Raw genomic sequence first — 25,257 nt, 5'->3', positions numbered from 1 at the left:
TCCTCCAATTTGTCCACCCTCCCATCTCTGGTGCACAGAGCGAGTCCATCTGTCTGTCCATCCTTTCACTCTCCCCTCCATTCATCTGTCCTGTCATCCCTGGTGTCCGGAGTGAGTCCATATATCCATCTGTCCCTCCCTCGTGCCCAGAGTGAGTCTGTCTACCCCTCTTCCCATCTGCCATTCTCCTAGCCCTGGTGCATGACTGAATCCACCTGTCCGTCCCTCCACTCGTTCAACATCCCAACTCTGGTGGCCAATGATTCTATCTGTCCATTTAATCTCCCACCACTGGAGCCCAGAGTCCAGCCATCCATCCACCCCCATGCCATGGGTGCCCCCAGGACCCCTCAGCATCCCCCAGAGCCACGACCTGGGCTGCAGGAGGGAGGCGGTGACTTGGGGAAACGCTGGCACAGACTGCTGCATGCCAGGTGCCAGGGGCTGACACCAAGCTGCTGCACCCAGGGAGCACTCATAGGGCCCAGTGCCAGCACAGGAGCACCAAGGGCTCAGCCCCACAGCTGCCCAGGCTGGAGGCATGCAGGGATGTGGGCAGCTGTGTCCCACAGCACGGGCCAGCACTGCATCTGCTAGGGAAGGGCTGCCAAGCATCGCCTGGCCCAGGGCATGGGAGCACGTGGGCTGCACTCAAGGAAAGCAGTGGGTGCCAACAGCCAGGAAGGCTGCAGGCCCAGGGGAGAGCAGGGTGCCCAGAGCAGCAGCCACAAACCTCTGACAGAACGAGAGATGTCTAACTTTATTATGAAGATACCTCAACAGCGCCCCCCCCTTTTTTTTTTTTCTTTCCTCAAGTCTGGAAGTGGTAACACTAGCTCCTGCTACAAACACGCAACTGGGGAGAGGGAGAGATCCTTTCTGGGAGCTGGAGATGTAAACAAATTAATTAGTGCATCCCTGAAAACAAGAACAGAGGGAAAACCTCTCGCCAGGGCCCCGCAGCCCTGATGGGTCCGAAGCGAGGGGCAGAGGGCTCCCGGCAGTAACGAACCAGAGAAAGATGTTATCAAAAGTCATTAAAACAGCCCACGTTTCTAAAAACACAGTTCACAGAGAGAGAGACCGTGCGGTTACTCGGAGCGGTCGCGCCTGGAAGTGAAGCTGCGAAGGCGAGCGGTGCGGTGTGGGCAGCCCGGCCCTGGGAGCGCAGGGCTCACACTGCAGGGAAATGGATGAAGACATTCCTCACAACGAACAATTTCTTTACTTTCATGCTGTACTGAAAGAGGAATAGCGGATCAAAGAGGGAAGCAGGTTACGCCTCAAGAGTTACCGGAGAATGGATGGAGCTGGTTTTGATCGACCGCATCACAACTCCTCTGGGACAGACGAGGCCCCCGCCTCCCCTGCAAACATCTGCCTGAACCTGGCACACGCTGCCTCTGCTGCTACACTTTCCAACCCTACTGTTGCTTTATTAAATATAAAATGGGGAACGTTCTCTTGAAGTCAGGATGTCCTTCAGTGCAATCTGCTTTGACATAAGGCATTTTGGGGGCAGTCATTTCAGAATGGGATTCTGCCTTCTGGAAGAGTCAAGAGTTCAGTCCCGTATCCACCTTCTCTCTAAATGCCCTACCATGTCAAATCCTCTTCTCTTCTGGTCTGCCAGTGCTTGTAAAGCCATCAGTGTCCGAGTAAGCCAGTCCCTGGGAGCAAGGAGACAACCAGCCGACAGTTACAGCGCTGGCGAGGCGGAGCTGAAGTCAGCATGGGCTTCAGTAAAAGGGGAGGGGGAAGACTCTCACCTTTAAATCCTTCTTCAGGCGTACAAACTGGGGATGGGAAGAGAGAGACATCATATTAGAAGTCTCCTGACAGTCACTTCTAAAAGGATCCTTTGTGTGAGTGCAGCGCGCTGCGGCACTCAGCTGCACCTCCAGCCGACAGCCACAGGAAAGCTTCAACATCTCAATTTTCCCCTCACGTTTCAACCCAAAGCCAACACAGCCTCACACAGCCGCCCCTGTCCCTGCCAGAAGCACAGCAGCAAGGCAGCCTCCGAAATCCCAGACCTCCCCCCCGAGCACACAGGGCTGCCCTCCCTCACCTTGCATCACATCGTCCATCGCCTCATAATCCGCAATTGGCTCATCAGCCTGAAAGCAAAGAGGACAGTTAGCGAGCGCCCGGCAGAGTGCATGGGGTCACGCTCCTTAAGGAGGCTCTTCTTCCCCAAAGAGCTGCAAGGGAAGAGCCCAGCAAAGCAGCTCAGCTCTCTGCTTTCCTTCCTCCCAGAGCCGCGCTGCTCCTGCCTTACCTTGAGCAGGATGACGGACTCGGGGATGACGCCCAGGCTGCCGAGCGTCGCTGTGTCGTCGCTCAGGATCTTCCCATTGATGGACAAGTTCTGGTCGAAGGGAGCAACTGAAAATGCATGCATGATCTGTGCCAACACAATGAGACACGCTGGTTTTGTGCGGAGGAAAAAACATACTGCTGAGCTGCACAAAAAGACTGCGTGCAGCGCACACACACACACAGACACACACACACACACAGACACTCATGCACACAGACACTCATGCACACAGACACACACAGACACTCATGCACACAGACACACACACACACAGACACACAGACACACATGCACACAGACACTCACGCACACAGACACACATGCACACAGACACGCACACAGACACACACTGCCGCCGCTGGGGACTCAAACTCTTCCCTCCATCTCCTCCCAGCTGCGGTCTCCTGACTATTAACCTCATGGGTTTTTTATTCCAGAAGACACATTTCTTGCAGCAAGTCCTTACCTGTATTTTCAGCTCTTTCAATGTTTGGTTAGCAGAAACGAGCAGTGCTTTCCCCCCCCTGACCTTCCGGTGCCGGGTGCTCCGCCGGATGCCCTGCTTTTGGTAGGAGACGTGGCTCTGGTGTGAAAGCTTCTGGCGCTTCGCACCACCGTTGCTCTGAAAGAGAGCCAGGCATGAGGAGCTCAACCGCGGGCACTGCACAGCTCACAGCTCCCTCCCAGGCTGCAGCACTGCCCCGGGGGAGCACTGACACATGCAGCACCACCAGGAGAGTAGGAAGACCAAAGAAACTTCAACTTCTGCACCTAGCACCAGCACTGAGCTTATCCTGATGTCGCAGTGATCCCTCCTCTGCACCGTGGTGTCACCTGCACTGTGATACAGCACCGGCAGTGCCCTGGTGCCAGGAGGCACAGCCCCCATTGTCCTTTCATTTGGGACGTAGCATCAGAAATAAGAGGATTCGGGGTGACCCAAACATCAAGTGGGCAGGTCTCTCAGCAGAGGCTTTTGACTTAGCTGGCTTTAAAACCAAAGAGTGCAGGCACAAAACCAGCCCCAGTAATGCAAATGGAGACAAAATGTGTGGTATGACCGCCAGGATGGGATACGTGGGCACTGCTGCTTTCCCTCTGCCCCATAAGATGCAAACAGAGGAGAGCTGTTCCATCACACTGATTCAAAGAGGCTGGTGCAGAGCAGAGGAACCTCGCAGTGTTTTGTTCTCTACCTGGTTAAAATCTGGGTCTTGCTCCCCCTCTGGCTTGTTTTCCTCCCTTTCCTCTTCAGCTTCTGAGCTGCTCACGTTCAGCTCCGGAGCAGCATCCTTCATTACCTGAAGTCATAAAAATCATTCTCCATAACCCAGACTGTCACATCGTGGCAAACAGCTTTCAAGACTTCAAGGATGCCACCTTGATCAAATGAATTGAGCTAGAGAAACCCAGAGATCTGCTCCACGTGCTCAGGGAACACTCTCCCCCCAGCTGCACTGAGCCATAGGGACCAGGCCTGGGAGAAAGAAGATGCAGCTCTGGAGCTGCTCTGTTGGACTGCAGCTGCTGGTGGCCAAGCAAACCCCACCGCGGGGACATCCTGCTTCCTGCAGCTCCAGACCTCTCCAGGCAAAGGGAACGTCTCTGGGGGCCTGCACTGATTTCTTTCCCATTAGCTGGCTGCTCCTCCACTCAACTAAGTGTATTATGAAAGCCCTAACCCCGAGAAAGGAGTATTATCTGTAAATTATACACTTATCCATCCCTGCAGCAGCCCGAAAGAGGCACTCACCGCTGTTATTTACGGGTCTGCAGTTTGTAAGTAAAATGAAATCTAAATAATTGACACCAACGTACAGAACGCAACACCCTGTTCACCTCCCGCAGGCTGCACGGCTCTGCTGGACGCTGCACGGCCACGCTCTGCCTGCAGTCTGCAGGGAGCCCAGCTGCGCTCTGCACCCCAGCTGTCCAACAGCTCCCTTCCCCATCCAGGTCTCTGAAGTTCAAGATTGCAACTCCCAGCTGTCCGGCACCAACTGCAGCATCCCCAGAGCTTTCTGGATTCCAGCAGGGCTGCCCTATGCTGACTGCTGACTGCTGACTGCACGGGGCCATGGCTTCCCGCTGGGAAACGCTCCCTGACTGTGAGGCAGAGCTGGCAGGAGGGGAGCAGTGGTTCTGAGCACTGCTGTGGGCACTGCCCCACTAACGAGGGATCAGCGTGCCAGCTCTCGCCCCCTCTTGCCAGCCCCAGCTGCCGGGTGAAGAATAGCAGCCTGTTCTCACAGCCCTGTCCAGCACCACGACAAAAAGCCCTCCTCCACACTGGAGCCAAGCACCGCGCTGGGATTCAGCCCCTAGGCAGGCTGCAAAGCCACAACAGTGGCTCCAGACCACATTCTGTGCTCCGCTCTGACAGCTTAGTTGCAGATCTCCGGGTTCCACCTCATCCCTCAGAACACGGCTGGGAGGGAGAAAGAAATCAGCAGAAGCCTGTGAGCTGCCTTGCCCTGCCTGCAGACAGCCACTCGTCTGGCCACGTGGGTTCACAGCTGGGGCAGCTTCTGAACAGTGAAATGGTGCTGGGATGAGGGAGGGCCGAAGGAGAGATCCGTACCTTTTTATTATCCACCACTTTATGGATGTAGATGGTCGCTTGGGTGTACTCGCGTAAGTCCCGCTGCTGCTGGCACAACAGCCCTTCTCTGCACTCTGGACACAGTTCTGGGGAGGCACAAAGGAAAAGGCATTTAATTCCTTCAGCTCCTTGGAGACAGCAAGCACTGCACCTGCCCGGCGCTGTTCCTCGCCAACCCACAGCGCAGCTCAGCAGGATCCACAGGGATCTGCCCAAGCAGGGCCAGGTCCCGCAGCACCGCGGAGCAACGCGGCAGGAAAGCTCACTCACGGGGCTCGGAGCTGTACAGCGCGCTCTCGGGCTCCCCGGCTACTTGTGTGCGGGTGATTTTGATGATGTGATCCACCACAAAGAGCTTTTGAATCCTCTCCCACTCGCTGGGCCATATTAGAGCTATACTGTGCAAAGAAACGAGAACGTGCTTTATGACATGGGAACACCGAGCCCAGAAGAGCCTCCCCTCTTCCTCCCAGTCTGCTCCTGCGAGAGCAGCAGAACCCGTCTGCAGCCCCAGCGTGCCCAAGGTAACGGAGGCACAGCAGCGTGTCCTTAGTGACGCTGCTGAGCTCCAGCCATGCCCAGCATGGCCAGAGGGAGGAGGAGAGAAGTGGAAGGTCTGCTGCTGTTAGTTCTGCCTCGCTGCAGAAGCAAGGCTGCGGAGCATTAACTCCAGCCCAGCGCCCGGCGCTCCGGGGGCAAGTCTCAGGGAAAGCAAAGCTTCAGCAGCTAGATGTTGCTACGCCCCAGTCAGGCTCCGGGTAGGCTGTTGTTAGGAACTAGCCAAGCTTAAGTAAGCTCTTTTTTCCCGAGCCAGCATCCTTGGACAATTTGGGTCTCGCCCTGCATGGAAATTTATAGTGAGATATGCCTGAGGAAGCAGCTGCGCTCCCTTTGTTTGGGGGGGAGCGCGTGCTCCTGGGTCGCCATAGCTCAGTGAGCTTTGGGAAGCTCCCCGGGGCTCTCAGGGCAAGGCAGAGGTGAGAGGAGAAGGAACTCACAGCTTGGAGTCTTCTTTGGTCATGGAAGCATAGCTGAACATGAGGCCCCCGTGGGGGCAGAGCAGAGCACTGTTCCCCAGCGAGGAAACGGGGCTGCACCGCGTCGGCCTCCTGCTCGGGCAAAGGGAAATGGGGGAAGTTATGGCACAGAGAGCAAGAAAGCACAAGTCTGCAGGCAGCAAGAAAAGGAAATCGCAGGTGGGTATGTGTGGGTGACATTCCAATGGGGAAGGTGACACTGCCACCGACACGGCATCAGAGCTGTGCTCCTGAGCGCTGCAAAACTGCGCTCCTGTCCCGCACAGCCCGCACCACACGCAGCCCATGGCAACGGTGACCTCTGCCTGGGATACAGCTCCAGGCAGATGAAAAAACTAATCAGGTTACTATCTAATCTGACCATCTGGTTAAGGCATGGTCAACAAGGAAATTCAGATTCTTGCAGTGTATTACAATTGCTGCAAGTGCAGAGTCCAAGTCCTTCCAAACCAGCTTCCTTGTTTCTACGCACACAGCTCTGGGCAACACCAACTCAAAGCCCCCAAACCAAACAGAAAGTACCAAAATGCTCAGCCCAGTTACCTGACAAATTTCCTCCATTCTTCTACGAAGAACTGTGAAACAATATACAGCTCGTCTGTCTCCTGGAAGGGAAAAAAACCCCACGGCCTTCTGTTAATTAACCCAACAACAGAGGGGCAATGACTGTTCAGCTTTTTCTGCAGCGCTCATTCTCTTTGAGACCTCAGCATTTTTACCATGACAACTCCATCCAAGCGCGCTGAGAAAGCCAAGTAAAATAATTTGAGATCAAGTACCGAGCACTTACATTACTAATCTTGTGTTTATTACAAAGTTAGTTTAGCTTCAGATCCAATTACCTGTAATTCATAGCAGGAAACGGCCATTTCCCCAGAGCAGCTCTCTGGCACTGGGGTTCCTGTGGCTGAGTACCACTCCTCGGACTGGGGGGCACTGAAGCAGATCCCTCTGTGTACCCCGAGCATGGGGTGACACCACCCCACCTGCCCCCACTTTCTGAACACTATCAGTAGGGCTGCGCTGCGTCGGTACTTCCAGGGATGGATGTAACCATCGAGAAATGCCACTCCGCTTATCTGACTCCAGGCCAGCGACAGCTGGGTGGCACACGAGGACTCCCGTGTTCCAAAGGCAGGGCTCGGCGCCAGAGCAGCTCAGCAGGGTACAGCTTCCACCCAAAACCTCCCCCTGGCCCCTACCTGCGGCCAGCTGCCCAGGCAAGGCCGGCATTTGTCGTGGAACAAGTTCTGGAGGGACGTCTTCTGCTCACTGGCCATCATCTTGTGCAGTGCTTTATTTTCTTCTCCTTCGTGCTCCAAAATCTGCACAAAACAGGTTGGTGCTTCAGTTCCTAGCAGCTATTCACAGGTGACATTGTTTTTCCCCACTGTACTGGAGAACGTCAAAGAGGAAACCAGAAACATGGCCACGTATTTACAGCCAGCGGAGGGGCTGTGTTGTCTGCTATTCAGATACCTTGCATTGGGAACAGCACTCTTTGTTATTTGGGAACTCAGGGGCCTTTGGGAAATATTGCTTGAGCTTCTTCCAGGCTTCCTTCGACACCACCCTCCTCTCGTTCTCGGATATGCACAGGTCACCTGCAGGGAGACAGGCAGGAGAAGGGCTTTGCCCCACCGTGCTCAGCGACCGAACCAGATTGAGGAGATTAGTGGGTATCAGCGTGGGGGAAGGCATTCGTGTCAGCAAAAAGAGCCCAACTAATACACAGTCACCTTCAACTTCTTCATTGTTTCTCTGCTCTGACGGACAAAAAGCCTGAATTCACATTTAGGTTTCAGAGCCTCAAGCAGTGGATAAATAGAGACCACGGGGAGGGGAGATGCCTGGAGAACCAAGGACTGCAATGGGCTGCTGCTCTCTGACCATGGCTATAGAGCTGTGATGTCAGGGCGACTCTGTCAGGCCTCGTGTCAGGTTACGGAAGAGGCGCACGGTGTGGTACTTGCCCAGGCGCAGCGGTGTCGGGTCCCGAATGGTGGCCATGCCAGAGCCAGCATCGAACCTACCATCAAATGGGGAGATATACAGGGTGAGGGGGGGGCTGCCCCTCCAGCTGGCAGTACTTTCCCGTGCTCTCACCTGAACTCGGGCCGCCCGCCCACCAGCCCAAAGGAAATAAAATCGGCGCCGCTGCTCTTGCGCTGCCCATTGTAGAGGAGCATCCCTATGGGGACACAGAGGGGTGAGCACGGCCGCAGCGCAGGGCAGCCCAGACGCACCCCAGGGAGCAGGGAGAGCAAAGGTCCCCGGGGTGGGCGCTCACCTGAGTACAGGATGAGAGCTGAAGGAAGGAGAGAGATGGAAAGGAGGACGGACAGACGGAGGAGGAGAGAGAAGGAATGAGAGCAGGCCTGTGTGGCACAGTTGGGCTCAGGGGGCCGAGGGGCCCCCATGGTGCTCACCATCGGCAGCATCAGGCCGGAAGGTGATCTGGATCTCGAAGGTCTTGTAGGCATCCTTGATGGTGGGCAGCGGCAGGAAGGAGCGGGGCGTCTGTGTGAAGTAGGGCACCAGGCGCTCTGCGGGGACACGGGGCTCAGCACGGACAGGGATGCCAGCCCCCCGGCCCGTCTGTCCAGTACTCACCTCGCACCTTCAGCACGTAGAAGGCTGTCTCCTGGCCGCGGCGGTTGCTGGCAGCACAGGCATAGACGCCAGCATCCTCAAGGCGCACAGCCGGCAGCGTCAGAGCGGTGCCCTCCACCCGCGCGCCTTCCGGCAGCTCCCCCTCCAGCTGTGAGGACAGCAGGGGTCAGCACCCATAGGGCACCCATCCCCGCCTTCGCACAGCCTCGTGTCCCCGCATCCCTGCTCACCTTGCTCCAGCTGATCTCCGGCACGGGGAAGCCAGATGCCAAGCAGGGCAGGACGGCTGCCGAGCCCACCGACACCTCCTTCACCTCTGGCTGCCCGGCGATGTGTGGGGCGGCTGTGGACAAACAGAGCTGTCACCCCCCACGTGGGGGTTGGGGACACCCTCCCCACACCATGTCCCCATCTGCACTCACCCTACACGTGAAGGATGACGTGGGACTGCACGGTGCCCACAGAATTGGTAGCAGTGCAGCGGTACTGCCCTGCATCCGCCCGCTCCACCCGCTCAATGGTCAGGGTGCCGGCACGAACCAGCACCCCCGGGCGGATCCGGCCCCCCACTTTGCTCCAGGTGACGTGTGGCTGTGGTTCGCCGAGCCCTAGGCACTCCAACTCCACCTCCGTGCCTGCCAGCACCGTCTGCACTGCCGTCCGGATGTTAATCAGGGCCCTGGGCAGAGCTTGGGGGGGAGATGGGATGATTTAGGAGTCTGTTTTGCAGGCTGCAGACAAACCCATGCCCTGTGCAACAGGAGCCGAGTGCTTCCTGCACCCTCAGCAAACACAATCACTGCTGCGTAACCTCAGCTGCCCCATGCATCACAAAAACCAGCAATTAATTAAGGCCCAATTACCCAAGCTACACCTCAGCCCATACACTGTGGAGGAACATCTGAAGTACACAGATGTGGGAGGGCTGTTCTCCACGAGGAGCCAAAGCTTACCTCCAGCAGGTGAAACACAGCCTGCCAGGAGCCCCTGTGCTCCATATGGCCCAAAGCATCGGATCAGCGGGCAGCTGAGCAGCACAACACTGCCACAGCCCTAGCAGCCTGCTTCCATGCTGCATGCCTGCATTAAGTGCTCCTGTTTGCCAGCAGCAACTTTGCTGCACTGGGAACTACGCTCTCTGAAAAGCGGGTAGCACCGTGACAAGGTGTTCAAACGCCATTAACCTACAGCCTTGATGAGCCCTAACGACAGGAGGTGTGCTGCTAATTGATGGACGCCTGCCAACAGGAGCCTCCAGCAGAACGCAGGCAGGTTGGGCACGAAGTGAGGCCCAAACACTTTGCTTGGCCAACCAAGCAAAGCACCAAGCAAAACAGCCAACCCCAGGTCACAGCCTGATGTAAGTGGACACCGAAGCACAGCAGGTGGGGGAATCAATTCGCCCCGGTGCCCCAGCTGCAAACAGAAACAGCAGTTTCTGCAGCTGTGGGTAAGTGCTCCTGGGCTAGCTTCTGACACAGGGAGAACGATCTGATGCTGCCTGCTTTCTCCAGCATCTCCCCCTGCTCTCAGAGTAATGCTGCAGCCCCATGCAGCACCCACGTTCCCCCCGAGGGGCCGGGCTGTGCTCGTGCCCTTTGCACCACTTGCTCCATGTTTTTAAATGTCAGGAAATGTGAAAATGAGAATAAAAATGCGCTTCTGTGGTAACTGCTCATGCTGGTCCCGGTCTAGGAAGTTAACATCTGGAGCAGTGGGCAACAACAGAAGTGATCAGCTCCATCCCCCGCAGAGACTTACCATGTGGGCAAACAATGTCTTCATTAAAATTTAACTCTTCTTCCTCCTCTCTCTTCTCCTCATTTGCTCCATCTAATTAAAAAATAAAATAAAATAAAAATAAGAAGATTGCGCCATTTTTCTCTGAAAGAAAGGGGAAACGTTTGGGGGAAGAAGCCTGGTTTCCCTTCAGCAGTTCTCAGCCCAGGGGAAACCTGGGAAGCGTTATTCTGTTAATCTCCAACACATGGGCCTGTGTGCCTGCAGGCCAGGCTGCGTGGCACGTAGGAGTGCCTAGGAGTGCTTTGAAGTGCGTGGAGCACAAGAGCATCCTTTGTGAGATGACAAAGGGTGCATTTGTTCCAGCTGCAGCACCGCAGGGCTTTGCTGCTCAGAGCTAACCCCAACCTCTAGGTGAGAGCGGAGCATCACAGCCCCGTCTGCTCTGCTCCATGCTCTGATATCCAGCACGGCATTGCTACACTGGAGTTTAGAACTGCTCTGCAGACAGAAGCATTGGCCATCAAATAGGAGCAACAGAAAAAACAGCAATGTAACAGTTTGCAGCAGTGTGACTAAGGAGCAAGCTGGCTTGTGAGCAGTTACAGTGGACTTCTGGGAGGTGCAGCCTGCTCTGAGATCAAGGTGACCCACGGAACAGGACGTGGGACAGCCCCTCAGCTGCTGACACGGGGAAGAGAAGTGCCCTTTTCTCAGTGGAGGCCACCAGCCCCAGCAGCAGCCTGCAGATAGCATCACTGCAGTATCTGATGCTCTCGGAGCCTTCCAGCCTGACATCAATGCAATTAGCTGATCGTCTCTACTTCCATTCAAATGAGCTCCTTGCCCTCCGTTATGAAAGGAAAAAAGCTCAAAGGGAACCCAATTTCTAAGGGTTTAGAGAACAGAAGGCAAATAAAAATCCCCCCACGTCATCACAAACATATGATACAGGGATAGAAGAGAATCCAATTCACGATATTTTTTTTCTAAACCGTGTTTTGCCAGTGCTGCTCCACCAGCTGTGCTGTTTCATCCGTAGGCCTTCGCAGTAAACATCCCCAGGATAATTTTCATGTTTCTTCCTCCCCTGCGCACTCTCATTCAGATAAAAGTAGATGAAAAGATCATGTGTCTGGGGTGGTAATCGTACACAGCTCTGTAAAGCTGCTCATTACCTCATCTTCTTCTCTGGGTACGAAGATCACCCAGCAGTTTTGAAGCTTATCAAATAAAAAGCTCCTGAAATTAGGGCCGTGTGATATCAAGCCACCCAAAGTGCCTTCCCTCCCTGCTCATAAAAGGGAAGTAAAACAACACACAGAACACCTGACGTGTCTTTTGTTCAGGGGATCAGTCAGAGCTGGCGGAGCTCTACGGCAGCAGAACTACCTTTGTTTGGTGCATTTCCATTCAGCTTTCCATTGCTGTGCTCTGCGTCTTCGTCTTGCTCATTTAATTGCTCCAGAGCCAACTGACGCCAGCTCCGCAAGGACGCCTTTCCAACCCAAAACCCATCGCTCCTGCGGGGAGACAGCAGCGTCAGCAATGCCAGTCACAGCCCAAATGGAAAAAGCTCGAGAAAAAACTACTTGGGCATTGATTAGCACAGCTAAAAACATCTCTGGCGACGTCAGAAGCACCAGGACTCACGTACCCCTTGACTGTTATCTTCAGCAAGTTGGTGACTGTTTTGTAGTCTTCATTTAGCTGGTTTTTCAGACGCAGGATTCGACACCTTTCTACCACACAGTCCTTGCAAAGTGCTTTGACTGGGATGGGGGAGAAAAAAAACACTGTGTTACACTGCAGCACAGGCAGCTGAGCATCTAGCTGGTTTGAGAGCTCACGTGGAAGGCATGCACACCACGGTCACCCTGCATCACAACCTGAGGGGCGGCATGTAAGCAGGGGAACTGCCATGGTTCAACTCCTTTGCTGAGGTGCTGCCTGTTCCACCAGCTTGTTGGTACCAGAACGCAGAGAGCTGCGAGGGAGCTTGCACTGACACGTGGATGTGGGAGTCAGAAGCGGGGGCTGAGGTTTGCACCCCAAAGCTGTGTCACGGCTCTTCTGTGGCACAGAGGTGCCATGCAGACACCTCCGAGGTGCCATCGTGGGATGAGAGGGCTCCCTGCCACCCAGCTCAGGGAACTCCTGCAAGCAACCAGCTAACAGCCCAGAAAGGCTCCAAACCTCCTGTGATACTGCGCAGAACCAGGAGCAGCCCTGCATATGGGCTTACTCCTCGGGGTGGGAGCAGGGGTCACACTCACATCCTTCCCTCTCCGTCATTCTCAATGAAGAAAATGCAGGTGATTTTCCAGCTGACTGAGAACGGCTGCCCTGTTTTCAGAAAGCCTGCCTGCATCATGGGATGTTCTGCTGGCTGCATTTCTTCCCTATAAGTGCCTAGCAGGAGCTGAGCTAATTTGGTCTCAGTGGGAGCTATTGAGCTCCTTTACAAAGGGAACCAAGCCTGGAGCTCGGTTCAGAGATGCCCAGGGACTGCAGAGCCAGCCCTGCCCACAAATCACACGCATGGCAGATGTGTGCAGCACCAGCATGTTCACTGACGGGTGTGCGCTCCCAGCGGGTGAGGCAGCCCAGGACTGGCTGGGGTGGGTGGGGGTGAGGGGACAGAGATTTTCTTATCAGGCTTTAAAAAACATTTCGAAGAGTCTGGGGGGTGACACATGCAAGTTATGCTATTTCAGAGAATTCACTTTGTTGCTTTCTCAGGAATTCCTCTGTGCACAGCTCTCCCAGGGCAGAGCAGGATTCAGGCCTGAAACCAGCCCTGCAATCAGACTAACTGTATTTATTTGGACGCTAATATAATCGAGTGATTAAAAAAAAGAAAAAAAACAACAACATGAAGCACTCGGAAATGGCAGCACAGAAATAAAGTTATGGTAATAAAGGATGGCCCAGCGAGGCGCCGGGCCCAGAACAAGGCTTGAGCACATGCTCAGACAGCAGGAGCAGGAGGGGGACCTGCAAGCCCCACCGTTCAGCCTGGGTCCCCCGCCGTATCTCCTATAGAAGAAGTCAGCCACGTACTCAGATATCCTCTTCATGATGCATATCTTGTCAGGATGCAGCTTCCCGTGCGAGCACAGGCAGGCGGTGTTGTCTATAGGTTTGGGAGGGGTGGACTTATCCAGCCACTTCTGCAGCCATTCCAGAGAGATGAAGTCGTACGGGGAACCTGGTAGAGAAAAACAAGGAGAGAAACAAGCCCGTGCGTGTCAGCCACACAGCAGATGGCATTCTGTAATCACTCTGATATCCAACGGCACCTTCACAACCAAACGTGGCAGCTCCATCTCCATGGGACAAGTTGGCAAACACGTGCCGCGGCTCCCGCCCAGCCCCACGGGCTGCTCTACCACTCTGGCCCAGGCAGACAAGGACATTTACAGTGCAAACGGTAACCTGGTCCGTTTTTGTTTTAATCCAAACGACTTCTTTTTGTTCTTGAAGCTGAGCAGCAGGCTCGCTCCTGTCTGCTCAAGGGGAAGCACAGAGCCAGGGTTCGGGTCACTGGTGGGTCAGATCGGTACAAGCTGTGAGATGGCTTCGTATGACAACCCTGCACCTCCACCCCACGACCCACAGCGATGCACACACCCACAGAACACATATGGTTACACTGAGAGAAGGAGTGGTGCATTGTGAAGCTGCTTGCTGAGGCTACGCATGCATGGCCAAGCAGCTCATCTCAGTGCTTCTGCCCATTTCAGATTAACACACATCCATCATTTCACACCTAGGAGCAACAGAGAAGCTCCAGCAAAATACTCAGCCCCCAAACTTGCACTGGGGCTTTGCGAGGCCTGGCGTCAAACCCTCTCTCCTGCAGGATCCAGCAGCAGTGTTTCCATCTTACGCAATGCTGCCAAGCTGCACAGCCGTGACCTCTGGAGAATTGCAGCACTGTCAGAAAGGCTTTGCTAGTTAGGGATGAAAGCCGCCTCCCCCAGAAAGGACGGGCTTTTCTTTTTCCTGAGGCAGGCTTTACAAAGCTGGCGGAAAATGTGTCTGCACAGCTGCAGGGAGAAGCAGAGCTCCTGAGGGACGGGCCTGCAGCAGCTCTGAGCAGCTCTGAGCAGCACTGCCCCACTCAGGCTGTGACAGCAGTCAGGGCAGTGCTGTCCCCAGGGCAGCACCTTAAAGCAGGAGCAGAGGAGCTGAGATTTATTCCTTTATCATGGTAGGATTGTCAAGAGCGAGCTGTTCTGTTGCTGCTGAAGGGCATAAAAATGCACCAGGGCTGTGCTTGTTGCTCCTTTCTAATGGTGACTCATGGCATATTCATACCTCCATCACGACCATCCACCGCAGCTTTGATTTATGGGTGACATTTTAACACCCCTTAGCCTTGCAGCTGTGCTGTGACACCCCCTGGTTCGTGAATTTTGCTCCAGTGTTCCCAGCCTGGGCTCACAGACCAAGCAGGCACACATGCAGGGGAGAGGTTTAAGTCCTCAGCCAAAGGCTGCTGCTCAGCTTCTTAAATCTTGCTGCTGGTTCGGAGCATGGAGCAAGCTAAAAGCTAGAAACAATGCAAACTGTCTAACGGGCCACGCAAACATCTGGAAGTCTTTAATTCCAGTTGCTGGGACTTTTTAGGAGATGTAGAGCGAAGGGAATCTCCCCACGCTGGGCAGACAGCGAGCTCCTGTATGCTTGCTTTGAAAAAGGTGGGAGAGAAAGGCAGCAGGGGATAAGGATCCTGGTGGTCAGACATGCTAAGGCAACAAGATGCAGGGAGCAGGAGGAAAGGATTAACCTCAGTCACTCATCAGGCAGGCTACGAAGCTCAGGAACGCAGCTTCGAAGCCTCAGCAATGATAAATCCAATCATTTTCTGCTGGAGGCCAACTGTACCTGCAGGTTAATTTAGACCAACAGCACTGCAGCTTGACGTGAGTTGGCAATCGGAGACTGGGCAGTTATTCTGCCTCGATGCCACTGAGCTCTTAACGAGACGAGCTGCTCACCGGGCAGAAGCAAGCAGTCACAATGCATGCAAGCACACAGGAGACCGACAGGAATGGAGCAAGAAGGGAATTAGCAATGCCAAAGGCCATTAGAAAGAGCAAAAAGAGAGAAAAATAGGTTAAGGCAGATAAGCAAATGAAGGGAAGCAAATCCAAGCATGCACACAGCAACAACAGGCAGTGATCGCCTTCCTCGCCCAGAGGGCCGCAGCCACAGGGCCGGGCTGCAGGTTAGTTACACAACATCACTAATCTTAGCAAAGGGCTACAAGAAGAGACTACCACAGTGTCTTACAGACCAGCTTCAGCAGGTAACCTCTGGTAGAGCTCCTTCACCTCTTCGTGCTTGATTTTGCCCCTGGCCACGCTCTGTTTGCGCATCTCGGCCATTTCGTTGCACCACTCCTCAAACTTGCAGTTGTCACGTTCCACCAGCTCCTGCAGGAAAGCTGTGGGGAAAGGGAAAAAGAAAAAGCCACCTCTCACCTCGGGGAGAAATGCAGTGATGGTCACTGGCCCCACAGTCAGTTATTAGGGACAACAACTAAGCCCAAGAATCCCCCCTGTGGCTACCGACATATCAGGTCATTCTGGAAGCAAAACACACTGACACTGCCCTTCCCAATACTTACGGCAGTAGATGATCAAACGCTGCCGTCTCGCAGGATACAAGGCACCCAACAGAATCATTTACCCAGGGCCGTGCAGGGAAGCAATGCTTTCTGTGCTGCAGAAACCTCTGCCTGCTGAGCAGCCAACGCCGAGCGCTGGCAGCCGTGTGAAGTGCAGAGGCTGTGAATGCTGTGGAAGGACAGAGCGGCCCCAGCGCTGCCTGCCTGCTGCCCAGCAGCTCCTCCTGCTGCCAAAGAGCTGCTGCTCTCCGGGCAGAAATGAGGGCTCCTCGTCCCACAGGTGCACCTGCAGGCCCTGTGCTGCAAACAAGGGCACAAAGCCCTGATGAGACCAGAGATATGCAGGGCAGATCCTCCCCTTGCCGCAGAGGTGGAGGTAATGGGAACTTTCGCTGTCATTGATGGAAAAAAAAACTTGGAGTGGAGAAAGATAAAGCACTTCCCTTGCAATGCTGGCCTGGCAGAGGGGTGCTGTGTGGCTTATCTGAAGGCTTTTCCTATTTAGATGTAGTTTGAAAAGCTAAAATGTTTCAGAAAAGTGAATGCCTGCGCAGCCAGAGAGTGCAGCACCCACCTTGGGAAAACACACAGCACCACGAACCAGCAGCCAGACCCGCCTGCTCTCAGGTCAGCACTGGGAGCCAAGCTGCACTTCTCTGCTGTGCTGGAAGAGCCGTTTTTAACGGCATCAAAGCAACATGCCTGGAATTTGCAGTTGCATGAAGCCTCTCCAAAACCACCAGGCTTGACGGCTGCCCTTTGCTCCATGTACCTGGCACGCCTCCATGTGAAACAAAGGCAACCACAGGGCTGCTCAGGAATTCAGAGCTGGGTGGGGAAGTTTTGCCGAGTATTGTTTTGGGCAGAGGGGTGGGAGGGAAGGGAGCCTAAGAGAGCTCAGCAAAGAGGCTGAAAGGCCGATGGGAGGCACAAACCAGCACTGAGCTGCAAGGCCTGGAGGGTGGGCTTTGAGGTTGAAATGGTGGGGGGGAGGAGGGCTGAAAAGCTTTGGTGCTGTGAGATCGGGGGGGTCCTGGAGGGTTGGAGAAAGCTGTACAGCTCACCCCCACCACCGGCCCCCACCCCTGCATTCAATGACAAGGAATGCTGACACACAGTTCGGCTCTGAGGGGAAGCAACAGCTCCATCGGCCCTGCTCCACAGAAAAGGGAGAAGGAGCAGCACACTGCAGCCTCACCAGCACCAGGGGCCTAATTAACACCTCGATCAAGTAGCACACAAACACAGAGCATCATTAAATCCACAGGGCAAACCTACAGGGATTTCTGCCACCCCCGGTAACTCCAAAACAAGATATGAGCGTGCTCACACAGCTCTCGCTGAAGGCTCGCAGCCTCTTGTTTTTATGCCATCTATCCTGAATTTGGCAGAGATTAAGCACTTGCAGAAGACACCAGCACTATTCCCCTCCAGCACAGCACGTCCCCCTCTGACAGTCAACCCGAGTGGGACATCCCCCCCTCCTCACCCCCTCCCAGAGGACAAGGCGTCCCCAGCAGGCCCAGAGGTGACATTATCAGGTTTACATGATCCAAGTGCTGGGGAAGTGCAAAGATTTTGCTCCACGTGATCCACATTGCGACAGCAATTCACTGTGCAGCACCAGACAGCAAATGTCCTTTGAGCACAGCCCTGAGCACGGATGTGCTCCAGAAGAGGTGGAGAGGCAAGCAGGACTCTCCCTTACCTGGCACTTCCACCGTCAGTGAATTCTCCCAGATCTGCTGCCTGTACACCAGCATGTAAGCGTTGCATGAGCAGTGCGTCCCTTTCCCACATTTAGGTTTACGGGTCTGAGATTTTGAAGGCTCTGCTGTGGGACACAGAAGCAGAACACAGTGAACACACAAGCTTGCTCACGGGCTTCCCTTTAACAGGCCGAGCTGGCCACCTGGCTGGGCAACCCTCCTGCAGGCCTGGCGTCAGCCCAGACGTTAGCCCAAAGCAAGCCCAACTCCTTCCAGCGTTCCTGGAGGCAGGACAGTTAGAGGGACTAAATGAGGGCCCTGCTGTAAACCACCCTCCACCAGAGAGGCTTTCTTCTCTCCCCAGCCCGGCCCTGCCAAGCCAAAAGCAGCTCTTGCACAAACATTCCTCCTCTGCCTCGTGTTGTTAGTGCTGGTGTCCTGACACCAAAGAACAGGGGTCACACCCTCAGGGAAGAGAATCTACTTGCACAGAACTGTGGACGTAAAAACAACACAGGGACAGTTCTGCTGGGCAGCTCTGGTGAGGCGAACAGCCGTGGAAATGCTCATCTCAGAGCAGCTGTCGTATGATGCAAGCTCGCGTTGCAAGAGCAACTGCTTCCAGACTGCCAGGCAAGGACAGCAAACTTGTCTACAGCTGCAGAGTCAAAATTCACAAACAAACATACTAAACAAACACACTAAAAAATCCCAACCCTCTGTAGGTCAAACCATAAACTAAATATTGAAATAGTTTTTAGGAAGTGTCGTTTTGTTTCTCTCCCAAATCCTGGAGAAAAATTACAAGCATCTTCCACCATCCAGGGGACTTCCAAGATGGTCTTTATTTTGCATTTTCTTCAAATATGTTGAGTTGTTCCCATCAGCAAGGCCTGGCCTCAGGACTTTCCCTACAACAGACCTCTGCTTTTCATTGCCAACCTCTTCCTGCTGCTGCATGCATTTGTAATGAAGACAGCAACTCTCAAATTCCAGTTTTGCTTGGAGTAGGCAACTAAAATCAGTACTTTCCTATTTTGCTTAACATTTGGTGAGAATGTTAAGGCTTCCAACCTGATGGGGTTTCCAGGCATGCTTTATTTCCACCCAAGCAGCCCTGTTCTTCAGCAAGAACACTTTCTTGCAGTTAAGTACCCTTTAGAGGGTCAAGGCCACAGCAGTCCATCTGCATCTTATTTTGCTCCTCTGGGCAACTTGGGAGGTTAAAGAAAAAAGGCTGAGAACATTTTATTTCCTCTCAGGGCTCATTTTCCTCCCTTACACCACTAGATGTCTAGCCAGCTTCACAATTGGGTTGAGAGCACAGGGCAGTCAAACATTAACAGGATGACAAAGCTGCTCTGGTGGCAGCCTGCACTGACGCACACCCTGATGAAATGCAAGAAGGTGTTTATTAGCAAGAGAGCTGAAAATAAAGTGGCGTCCTGCAGGTGTTGCATAGGCAAGAGGAGAGGCAGGCTAGCATCCCACAGCTGCACTCAGGCTTTGGACACAAACCTAAGGGCACGTCTTCATTAAGCTGTTGTTTAAGGATGCTTTAAAAAAAGGCAGTGTTTCACCAAGTCCAATGACTGGTGCTGGAAATGCAGCACAACAGAAGCACCCAGGTGGAAGAGTGTTTTGGGAATGGGTTACTGGCGCTGTAAGAGGACACCAGCAGGAGGCGAGGTGACAGCAGCACAAGGAAAAGCAAAAAGCACAAACTGAAAAAGGCTATCTTGGATTTTTTGGACCGAGATTGGTGTGAACTCTCTGCCGCCTCCTAATACAGCCAAAGATTAAAACAACGCCGTGGAAATGAAAACAGCGCGTTAAGGAAACTGACAACCGTGCTGTTATCTGCTCCTGAGCCTCCTCCTGCACGCTGGCCAAGGAAGCAGCTGCTCCACCCCGATAGCACAACTTATCAGCGTGTTATCTGCACGTTATGTGGCAGCAAGAGAAATACTAGAGGAAAGGGAATGATCACGAGGCACGCGTAAACACTTGCACGGGGCTGCAGTGAAGATGTGGCAGCAATTAACAGAATTGCCATTTCACACCTTACTGCTAAGATGTGACAGCATGTGTAGGAGCACTTTTGTTTTTAGGAGCATCAGGGCCTTCACGTATTCAGCCTCCGTGAAAAGAGTTATTTTAAAAGGGCACTCACAACTCAAAGATTTTACCTAGATCTTCCTCCATCCCCAGCTGCAGTTTCTTGCCCTCCATCTTCTCAGTGTCTTCGTCGTTGAATTTGTACCACTCTCCTGTCTGTGGGTCCTTCACGTGGGCGATGTAGTGCCCTGAGTATGCACTCACACCTCGGTGTATGAGAACAGCACTCAGTTTGTATACATAAGCACCACCTGGAAGGGAAACAGTGGTTATTTAGCTCCTGCTTTCTTCCCCAGCACTTCAGCTTTCTGCAGGGTAGCATGCAAAGGCTGCACCTAGCTGCCCAAGCCCTCTTCACATTGCTAGTTAGAACTCCTGCAACCTGCCCAGCTAGGCACAGGCAGCTGCTGCTCAGGCTTCCAACAGCTCTGGACAAACTCCCCAGCTATGAGCAGATTCAGACAAGATCCCCTCTCGTTTGTTGAGAGGTAACTGCCAATTACCACAGCGTGCTACTCACTTTTTTGTTCCATAAAAGGCTTCATGTCGAGCAGCTCAGGGAAGCCAATGTAGGTGTTCAGCTTTTTCCTTTGGCCAGTTTGTCTGTGCGAAGGCAAATGGCCAAGCTTCAGTTCAGGGGACAGCAATAACAGTTCACATCTTGTGGAGAGCATAGCTGAGAGCTGGCTTGCAGAAAAGGGTCATGTTGACACAACCCCGCTGATAAGACTGAAATAACTAGGCATAAACACGAGCCTGCTAACCTATCATCATCAAGGACAGCAGGATTATGAGGAACCAACATGAAGGAATAACAGGATGCAGAACTGGGGGTGCTGACCGTGGGAATGCAGCTGCGGTTGTTATTAGCTACCTGCGCGCCGACCTATCAGGAGCTCGCCTTTTGCAATATGTATTAGCCTCATTATACGCTGTAATAAATAACGCTGCCTTCTGATTAAAGTTGGAGAATGCTTGATCAAGCCCTTGGTCGTATCTTTTCTCCCGCCGGTTGCGACAAATGGTGACCCCGACGTGATAACTGCTGGCAGGATCATTGGAACACCACGGTCGACGGCGTCTTGGTTCGGGTCCTTTCTGCAGCGGGGACGGCGAAAGCACTGCTATCCAGGGAAGGAGTGCCGCGCCCTAGGTGACCTCATCGGAGAGCCTAGCCGATACGGGCTGCCGGACCCTGTGAGCTCCTGGACCTATTTAAGAGCTGGCTACCAGAGGGGAAGGATCTCTTCTGGAGATCCCCTCTTTTGGTATCTTCTGGTGAGCTCAACCCAAGGGTAAGCTCTTCCACTTATTCTCTTTTTGTGATCCTTGTTTGCTTTGCCTTACTCTCTTGATTATATTGCGATTATAACATCTTGATATCTATTGATTATACACAATTATATTGTGATTATAACATCTTGGTTATACACTTGGCGAGCCAGGCAGGCTGAATATACTGAAATTAACATCATGTCTTTCCTGTGGAATTTCTATAAATGGGTCAAGGGGGAGAACAATACTCCTCTAGAGAAAATGATTCCAGGGCAGATCCCAGGATTTGAGGGATCGCCCTATTATGAGTTAGCTGCCATCATTGAAAAATGGGGTCCCTTACGCGTTATGGGCAGTCTCTCCCCATATCGCATGGCGGACTATTTTCAAGGACTTGGTAAGGATGCCCTCACTACCAAAGAAAGACAATTGGCTGCCTCCATGGTGGCATGGCCATTATTAACCGCTTTAAATCATGCGGACTTAAGAAATAATACTTTAGAAACTGAAAATCAGCTTTTGAAAGACCGCATTGAAAAGCTGGAGCACGAACTTGGCGTTTTAACGGGGAAGAAGCCAATTCTACATCTTCCTGTAAGCCAAATTCGTAATATTTCAATAAATGATGACCAGACTCCTGAATCAACAGACTTCGTTGATCAGGACAACAAGAAATCCAAATCAGACCTTGAATGTCCAACTCTAACTGATCCACTGGAAGTCCGTCCTGTTGTAACCCAGAAAACAAAAAAAGTACAGGACAGACCGGCAGGGGTGCCACCTGATCAATGGCCCCCTGCCCAGACTCATTTACATGTTACAGCTCGGCCATACACGGCAACAGAATTAATGGACTTAGTACAACGATTTCGGCAGAAGCCTAGAGAAAGTGTGCCGGCTTGGTTATTGAGATTGTGGGATTCTGGGGCAGAAAGTGTCTTGGTGAATGGCCCAGAAATAGCTAAGTTGGCCACCATGACTGTCCATCCTGCTCTCAGACAGAGGTTATACGTAGGCAATCAATATCGTGATGAAAACCATTCCATACTAGAATGGTTAATGGCGGCCTGCCGTATGGTATGGCCGAATAAATCAGACATACCGTTACATACAGGTATGTGGTCCTCCATGGAGGACCTTCAAAACTATATCCGTGAACTGGGTGTAAGAGAGGCCATCTATGAAGATACATTTGATGGCCCTGATATGGTTAAATTTTCAGCAGGGATGAGAGATTTAATTCTACAGCAAGCTCCCTCCCATCTGTACGGCACCCTAGTTTCCATATTAAATCCTCTTGTAGCATCAGAAGCCGTAGTCCAGCAGGCTGCCCAGTTAGTTGCCAACCTGGGAGAAACAGAACGCCTGCGGACTAGGCGCAATATTCGGTTTTTAGAGGAAGCAGAGGTCCTGCCGGTAAATAAAACCAAAATGCCGGCTACTCGAGCTCCTCCATCGGGACCCATAAGGGTATCCCGAAAACAAATGTTTAATGATTTAATTCGGGCTGGGGTCCAATTTGCTGAGATCGACCGCCAGCCCAACCACGTCCTTCTCCAGCTCTGGAGACAACTAAAGGACAATCAAAAATTCCAGAGCTACCCTAAGAAATCAAGGGTAAGAGCTATAGAGAGGGTTCCAACAACAACATGGAACCTAGAAGATTTTATTATTCCAAACAGGAAAAAGAAGCCACCTCAGGTGTCTCGGGCCACAATGCCTGAGCCGTCAGAAGCAAAAGAACTGGCCCTAGCACAATTCATGCAGTGACAAGGGATGTTAGTCCCCGTAGGGCCTCCAGACGGGACCGGAGGCCCTATGTAGAATTAACGATTTATTGGTCCCGAAAAAATATTCAGAGAGTTATGGCACTAGTAGACACAGGAGCAGAGACATCAATTATCTATGGAGATCCGGGAAAATTTGATGGTGACAGAGTGATGATTGGTGGTTTTGGGGGACAGACTATTCCTGTCACCCAAACATGGTTAAAATTGGGGGTTGGGCGTCTCCCACCCCGGGAGTACAAGGTGTCTATTGCCCCAGTCCAAGAATACATCCTGGGCATAGACATTCTATGGGGTCTGGCTCTCCAAACAACTGTGGGAGAGTTCAGACTTCGACAGAGATGTATCAGTATCCGGGCGGTGCAGGCAATATTAAGAGGCCATGCGAAACATGAGCCTGTTTGCCTGCCGAAACCGCGCCGGATTACTAATGTTAGACAGTATAGACTCCCGGGTGGGCAAGATGAAATATCGAGAACAGTGCAGGAATTAGAAAAAGTGGGCATTATAAGACCTGCACACAGCCCGTATAACTCCCCCATATGGCCGGTGCAAAAGTCGGATGGCACATGGAGGATGACAGTAGATTACAGAGAATTAAATAAGGTCACGCCGCCTATTCATGCGGCCGTACCCAATATTGCCTCCCTAATGGACACATTGAGTAGGGAGATAAAAACCTATCGTTGTGTCCTAGATCTAGCAAATGCATTCTTCAGTATCCCAATTGCTGAGGAATCGTGAGATCAGTTTGCATTTACGTGGGGAGGCAGGCAGTGGACCTTTCAGGTCCTGCCACAGGGGTACGTGCATTCACCAACGTATTGTCACAATCTAGTGGCGCATGACCTGGCTGACTGGAGAAAACCTGATGATGTTAACCTATATCATTATATTGATGATCTCCTGTTGACATCCGACTCACTGGAGGCAGTAGGACAGGCAGCAGATTCATTAACTGCCTATTTACAACAGAGGGGATGGGCTATAAATCCCCAAAAGGTGCAAGGTCCAGGCCTGTCCGTAAAATTCCTGGGGGTGGTTTGGTCAGGAAAGACCAAAGTGCTACCCAGTGCTGTTATAGATAAGGTTCAGGCGTTCCCAGTCCCTACAACATCAAAGCAGCTGCAAGAGTTTCTAGGTATATTGGGTTATTGGCGTTCCTTTATACCTCACCTAGTGCAGCTGCTAAGGCCACTATACAGACTCACAAAAAAGGGGCAGCTATGGGAGTGGGGGAAAACCGAACAGGATGCTTTCCAACAAGCAAAACTGGCAGTTAAACAAGCTCAGGCATTGGGTATATTCGATCCTACCCTCCCAGCCGAGTTGGACGTTCATGTTACTCAAGACGGCTTCGGTTGGGGCCTGTGGCAACGCCAGAGTTCTGTTCGGACCCCCATTGGTTTCTGGTCTCAGGTTTGGCACGGAGCAGAAGAAAGATACAGTATGACTGAAAAACAGTTATTGGCTGCCTATTCGGCATTACAGGCAGTAGAGCCAATAACTCAAACAGCTGCAGTTATAGTCAAGACCACTCTGCCAATTCAGGGGTGGGTGAAGGATCTGACCCACCTTCCTAAGACAGGGGTGGCCCAAGCACAAACAGTGGCACGATGGGTCGCCTATCTCAGCCAAAGGAGCAGTCTGTCTTCATCCCCCTTGAAAGAGGAACTCCAGAAGATCCTAGGCCCAGTTACGTATCACAGTGATGCACCAAAAGAAATACTGGTCGCTCCACCAGAGCAGAGTCCCGTTCAGGAGGGAAAATATCCTATCCCTGAAGATGCCTGGTACACAGATGGGTCCAGCAAGGGCAACCTGAGCAAGTGGAGAGCAATAGCATACCATCCTTCCACCGAGACAATCTGGTTCGATGAGGGGGATGGTCAGAGCAGCCAATGGGCAGAACTGCGAGCCGTGTGGATGGTTATAACCAAGGAACCCGGTGATGGTATCCTGGACCTCTGCACAGATAGTTGGGCTGTGTACCGGGGGCTCGCTCTTTGGATTGCACAGTGGGCCACCCAGGAATGGACTATCCACGCCCGACCGATCTGGGGCAAAGACATGTGGTTAGATGTATGGAATACGGTCAAACACAGGACTGTACGTGTCTACCATGTTTCTGGTCATCAGCCCCTACAGTCACCGGGAAACGATGAAGCCGACACATTGGCCCGAGTTCGATGGATTGAGAATTCACCATCTGAGAACATCGCCCGCTGGTTACATCAGAAGCTACGGCATGCTGGACAAAAGACAATGTGGGCAGCTGCTAAAGCATGGGGACTGCCCATACAACTATCTGATATCGTCCAGGCATGCCAGGATTGCGACGCTTGCTCCAAGATGAGACCGAGATCGTTGCTCGAAACAACAGCCCATCTTGCTAGGGGACACAATCCTCTCCAG

At 52.9% G+C, this 25,257-nt stretch overlaps 2 protein-coding genes across 9 annotated transcripts in view; one reads left to right on the top strand and one right to left on the bottom strand.

Moving 5' to 3' along the window:
* Window positions 1-785: 785 nt before the first annotated feature.
* LOC125703213 (ubiquitin carboxyl-terminal hydrolase 48-like) overlaps window positions 786-25,257 on the bottom strand; it is a 57,178-nt gene continuing 32,706 nt past the window's right edge. For 2 of the 8 annotated variants that reach the window (XM_048967365.1, XM_048967364.1), the window contains exons 2-18: window positions 15,621-15,770; window positions 13,326-13,526; window positions 11,973-12,087; window positions 11,708-11,838; window positions 10,337-10,408; window positions 7,442-7,566; window positions 7,165-7,287; window positions 6,506-6,567; window positions 5,924-6,034; window positions 5,196-5,323; window positions 4,905-5,011; window positions 3,520-3,624; window positions 2,790-2,945; window positions 2,282-2,407; window positions 2,072-2,120; window positions 1,770-1,796; window positions 786-1,670 (exon numbers count right to left, since the gene is read on the bottom strand). In XM_048967365.1, the coding sequence (XP_048823322.1) occupies window positions 1,648-1,670; window positions 1,770-1,796; window positions 2,072-2,120; window positions 2,282-2,407; window positions 2,790-2,945; window positions 3,520-3,624; window positions 4,905-5,011; window positions 5,196-5,323; window positions 5,924-6,034; window positions 6,506-6,567; window positions 7,165-7,287; window positions 7,442-7,566; window positions 10,337-10,408; window positions 11,708-11,838; window positions 11,973-12,087; window positions 13,326-13,526; window positions 15,621-15,711 (1,752 nt within the window). In that variant the 5' untranslated portion in view covers window positions 15,712-15,770 and the 3' untranslated portion in view covers window positions 786-1,647. Of the gene's footprint in view, window positions 1,671-1,769; window positions 1,797-2,065; window positions 2,121-2,281; window positions 2,408-2,789; window positions 2,946-3,519; window positions 3,625-4,904; window positions 5,012-5,195; window positions 5,324-5,923; window positions 6,035-6,505; window positions 6,568-7,164; window positions 7,288-7,441; window positions 7,567-10,336; window positions 10,409-11,707; window positions 11,839-11,972; window positions 12,088-13,325; window positions 13,527-15,620; window positions 15,771-15,953; window positions 16,526-17,661; window positions 17,788-19,851; window positions 20,032-20,300; window positions 21,075-25,257 lie in introns of those variants that run through there. The other 6 variants (XM_048967359.1, XM_048967358.1, XM_048967360.1 and 3 more) reach the window with 6 other exon arrangements.
* LOC125703501 (basement membrane-specific heparan sulfate proteoglycan core protein-like) overlaps window positions 21,404-25,257 on the top strand; it is a 45,412-nt gene continuing 41,558 nt past the window's right edge. Inside the window, exon 1 of the mRNA XM_048968062.1 lies at window positions 21,404-21,452. Within this exon, the coding sequence (XP_048824019.1) occupies window positions 21,404-21,452 (49 nt within the window). The remainder of the gene's footprint in view (window positions 21,453-25,257) is intronic.

This window comes from Lagopus muta, chromosome 21 (assembly GCF_023343835.1).
Source record: "Lagopus muta isolate bLagMut1 chromosome 21, bLagMut1 primary, whole genome shotgun sequence".
NCBI lineage: Eukaryota > Metazoa > Chordata > Aves > Galliformes > Phasianidae > Lagopus > Lagopus muta.
The sequence above is the reverse complement of the archived record's forward strand: the minus strand, read 5'-3'. Positions and strand labels throughout refer to the sequence as shown.